The sequence below is a fragment of the Molossus molossus genome, unplaced genomic scaffold (assembly GCF_014108415.1).
Source record: "Molossus molossus isolate mMolMol1 unplaced genomic scaffold, mMolMol1.p scaffold_m16_p_7, whole genome shotgun sequence".
Lineage (NCBI taxonomy): Eukaryota > Metazoa > Chordata > Mammalia > Chiroptera > Molossidae > Molossus > Molossus molossus.
This window is the reverse complement of record NW_023425401.1, coordinates 104322498-104326887: the sequence shown is the minus strand read 5'-3', so window position 1 is coordinate 104326887 and position 4390 is coordinate 104322498. Positions and strand designations below refer to the sequence as shown.

At 49.2% G+C, this 4390-nt stretch overlaps 1 protein-coding gene across 1 annotated transcript; it reads right to left on the bottom strand.

Moving 5' to 3' along the window:
• Nucleotides 1–3135: 3135 nt before the first annotated feature.
• TAS2R41 (taste 2 receptor member 41) lies at nt 3136–4062 on the bottom strand. Its single transcript, XM_036246150.1, has one exon. It carries the CDS (start codon nt 4060–4062, stop codon nt 3136–3138), a length of 927 nt encoding a protein of 308 aa, XP_036102043.1.
• Between the last annotated feature and the right edge of the window lie 328 nt (nt 4063–4390).

Sequence of the window (4390 nt, the reverse complement as noted above, 5' to 3'; positions counted from 1 at the left end):
ACTAGACGACAGGAAAAGGCATACCAGGTCTCAAAGTCATACAAGGCTCATGTTAAACGGGGCTAGAGGGACCTGCTACTAATAAACAGAGAAATAGACTATAAAATCGCTTAGGGCGTTCATATTAACAAAATTGAAAGGCATCTTTATCCTTGGACGGAGGCTAAAGACCAGGAGCGGAAACAGGGAGGTGTCCCGTAGACAAACCTGTCTCTGCTGTGGCCAAGGGTTTATACATAACAAAGCTCACAGGGTCTCAGAGGCACACCCTTACTGACCTCATCTGCCGCACCGGCTGTTTCCAAATGCTGTCACTGAGAGTCAGTGGTGTGTGCATCATCTTCTGCTAATCACTTGCTTTGGCATTGAAATAAATGCCAGCATGTCACCAACGAAGTAGCATCATCTCACGGAGTTGGGACGTAATTATAGTTGGTATAATGTTCTACAGTGAGGTCTTGATCTTATCAGCCTAGGACGAAGCTTGCCTAATCAGTAGGCTGAGAAACAAGGGAGCGATTTTCCCTGTCACTGACCCAGCCTGGCAGATGCGCGAATCAGGAAGAACCACTGACTCCGCCTGAGTCATAAGGAGAAAGGGGAATTCCGGGCCTACATCTTGGGATCAGGGCACCAGTCCTCAGACTCCCAACCAAAATGTTTTCTTGTGAAACATTTGTTAGCAATCTTTGTATAAGAAGAAAAATCATTCGAGAAGCTCAGAGTCTAATGGAGAAAACATACAAGTCCTGGTATTCCTCACCGAGTCCTCTGTGCAGTTCCAGACTGTGACCCTGGTCCTGATTCTGGCTTCTCTGCCCACTGCCTCCCGCAACAGCCCAGCCACCTGTCCTGGAGGAGGGACAGCCTTAGCTGGGTGGGTGCATTTGTCTTAATGCAGCTCTCCAGTGACAGGCAGACCTGGCCTGGACTTCTTGTCCTGTTTGGGGTTGCCTAGCACCTGACCCAGCTGGGCTCATCACCCTGCTGACCGGCTGGACGCCCAACCGCACCTGCCCATGTACCTCCTTCCTCCCCTGCAATCTCTCGGGGGTGGGCCTCTGCTACACCTCCAGCGGGGTCCCCCAGATGCTGGTGCACCTCCTCCCAGAGAAGACTAGCTCCGTTGCCTTATGTGGAGCCCAGCTCTTTTTGCTAGCCCTGGGGAAACGGTAGAAGGATCAGCTACGGCTACATGGCGGTCTGCGACCCGCAGAACAGCACATATATTGTACGACCATATAAGGGAGCCCTGGTGGGGTAGTTCAGTTGGTCGGAGCGTCATCCATACACCAAAAATATTGCAGGTTCAATCCCCGGTCAGGACATAGACAGGAGGCAACCAAACAATGTTTTTCTCTCACATCAATGTCTCTGTCTGCCTGTGTCCCCCCTCCCCCCCACCTTCCTCTCTCTCTCAAATCAATAAACATATCCTTGGGTGAGACTCTTTTAAAAGACACTTTTTTAAAGACACAGGGAGAACATGGTTAATCAGTTAGTTGGTTAGTTAGCTCCTAGATGTGCACAAGTTTATTGGCTGGCTTGTTAGGTTTTATTGGCTTTCTGCTATAAAATAAAATATCTCTAGAAGGACAGACCGAAACGCCAGTAAGAATATACCTGAAACAGATTATCGAATGTCAACTACAATTGAAACATAAAAAAAAAACTAAAATTGGTAAGACAGCCTCAGAAGGGGAAAGAGGAAGATTTGTATACACTCTTAAGTAAATTTTGAATGTGTAACCATACGAATGTACCACCTATTAAAAAAGAAATGTTTAAAACAAAAATATAGAATAAGTTGCCCCGAAATTCCAGTTCATGAGTATGCTCCGCTCAGCCACACTCACACTCATTGGTAGGGAAATTATTTTCCCTCGCAGAGATTGAAATGTCTCCTTGTCAGGAATCCAGTTGCAGGTTGGTCTGTGAAATTTACATATTGATGCCTTTTAGCAAAAATGTTTAAGCCTGCCTTCGGGGCACCCGGCTCTAATTCAAATTTTCCACAAAATTATTTCTCAAAACATTTACATAGTAATTGGAGCAAACTATTTTAAAACAGTTAAACATAAGATTTAATAGGGTGATTCTTTTAATTTTTTTTAGAAAAGAGATTAATGCCCAGCTGGTGTGGCTCAGTGGTTGAGTGTTGACCCATGCACCAAGAGGTCACCGGTTCGATTCCTGGTCAGGACACTTGCCCAGGTTGTGGGCCCCAGTGGGGGGCATGCAGGAGGCAGCCAATCAATGTTCTCTCTCATCAATGTTTCTCTCTCTTTCTCTCCTTCTCCCTTTCTCTCTCTCTAAAATCAATAAAAGAAAAAAAAAATTTTAAAGAGGTTAAATAGTTTTTGGACACAAACTGAGTGAAATTCTTGAGTGTTTGTTTTCAGAAAAGTGCATGTTTATTCAGTTCACATGTGACTTTGTGACATGAGCGTGAGGGGAGTGAATGGTCCAGGGACAACGTGTCAATGGAGAAAACCCCAATGTGTGACTCCGAACAAAGAATGAACATGGACGAGGTCTGGCTGCCACTTAGACTTCAGGGAAGAGAAAACTCAAAGGCAGACGAATGGAGACAGCAATGACAAGAGAGATGGGGTGATGTACAGAACCTTCCAGTGGCTTGAATCAGGTTAGAACCAAGTTCAGTGAGAGGAAAATAATCTCTACAGAAGGATGTGCGTTTAGACCTCAGCCCTGGGCCCTGTCCACCACACCGTCCCTTAGCAGTAACCTTGACACTGTCCTCACGAAGGTGGCTGCCTCCCCATCCACACCCGGATTCAGTTGACATATTTTCTCTTCATTCCCCATTAGGCTGTCGGGATAAAATAGGATAATTAATCAAGACTTGTCAACTGCAGGCCTCCCCACGACAGAGAGGACACAGAGCGCAGCACAGAATGTTGTCCTCTGATCCTCCGGACAATACTGGCTCTCTGGGCCCTTGGGGCCCCATTTGAATCGGGTCATGCTTAGAGAGTTCCAGATGTTGCTGTCTGTTTCAAAGCATGATCCAGCAGACATGTGCCTGTGACGATATTTCCATGTAAATGGGCCGTGGTTCTGCCGTCCTCGCCTGAGGGTCCCCTGGGGGTCAGGACAAGGAGCCCTTGCCACCTAGACTGCCCAGAAGCCCCTGGCCAACAGAAGCAGCCGCCTGGACACCGCTCGAAGCCTGAGGTGGCTGAGGATGAGGATAAAGGGATGGACAGAGGTGCACAGGTAGATTAAAATTTGCCAGGGCCAGTACCAGCCACTGTCTGTGGAAAAGAAGCCTGCAGCATCGATGATCAGGGACATGAAGGACAGGATATACAGAACAAGGAAGCAGGTGAGGGACTTCAGAGCTCGGGTGTGAGCCTGCGTGCTGGGGTCCTGCAGGCTGTGGGCACTTCTCCGCATGGTCCGAGTGTGTTTCCTCAGAGAATTGATCAACAGCGCCGTCGAGGCCAGAAACACAGAGCAAGGGATCGACAATGTGACCACTTTCAGGGGCAGGAAATAGTGAATTTCCATCCTCATGTTCCACTCCTGGTAGGTCATATTCCCATAAAATTCCCCAACAAAATACCCTTCATACACGGCGCGGTTTCCCCAGAAGAAGAGCAAGGTGACGACCGTGGAGATCAGGAGAGAGCCCAGCAGAAACCAGGGCACCGACCCTGGGAACCTCCACTTCAGCCAGAGGAAGGTGGGGTGCGTGAGGTTCGCGATCTTCACGCAGAAGAGGACGCTGAGCCAGGTGCCGAACCAGAAGGTGGACGAATTCAGGAAGTCCCACTGGAGACCAAAGAGCTGTCGGGAGGGACTTGTGCCAAACTCCCCCAGGTAGAGGAAGTAGTAAAAGTTGTGCGCCATTCCAATCCACTGCAGGCAGAACCGGGAGGCACCCAAGCTGATGAGGATCATGTCCGAGGGGAGCAGCCTCCCATGCCGCCTCCACTCTCTGCCCAGCACCAACACAATGAAGCCGTTGGCCAGGATGCCCAGGAGACACAGCAGGACAAAGAGCAGCATAAAGAAGGCTGTGAATACCAGCTGCATTTTGGCCCCTCCCCTGGCCACCACCCCTGCCTGAGTCCTTGACCTCCCTCCTACCCCCACTCACAGTCCTCTTTGGGTTTTTCCTCGGGGGATGTGAAAAGAACACCAGGCTCTGCCTTTGAGCCAGGGCTCACTTGGAAGGAAGATGCTCAGGGGATGGAGGACAGGTGAGCTTGGCTCAGCAAGGATGCAAATTCCCCCTGGGCTCAGTTACCACCATGCCCAGCAACTGCTCCTCATTTGCTTTCTCTGGCTTTACTTTCATGTTGCCATGGTTAACATCAATGTAGAGGGCTTCTCAGGGAGTCTCTGACGGAGTTTCATCCTT

Bases quoted from the DNA above. Each gene is read 5' to 3' on its own strand.
- TAS2R41 (XM_036246150.1), bottom strand. From the start codon at position 4,062: ATGCAGCTGGTATTCACAGCCTTCTTTATGCTGCTCTTTGTCCTGCTG.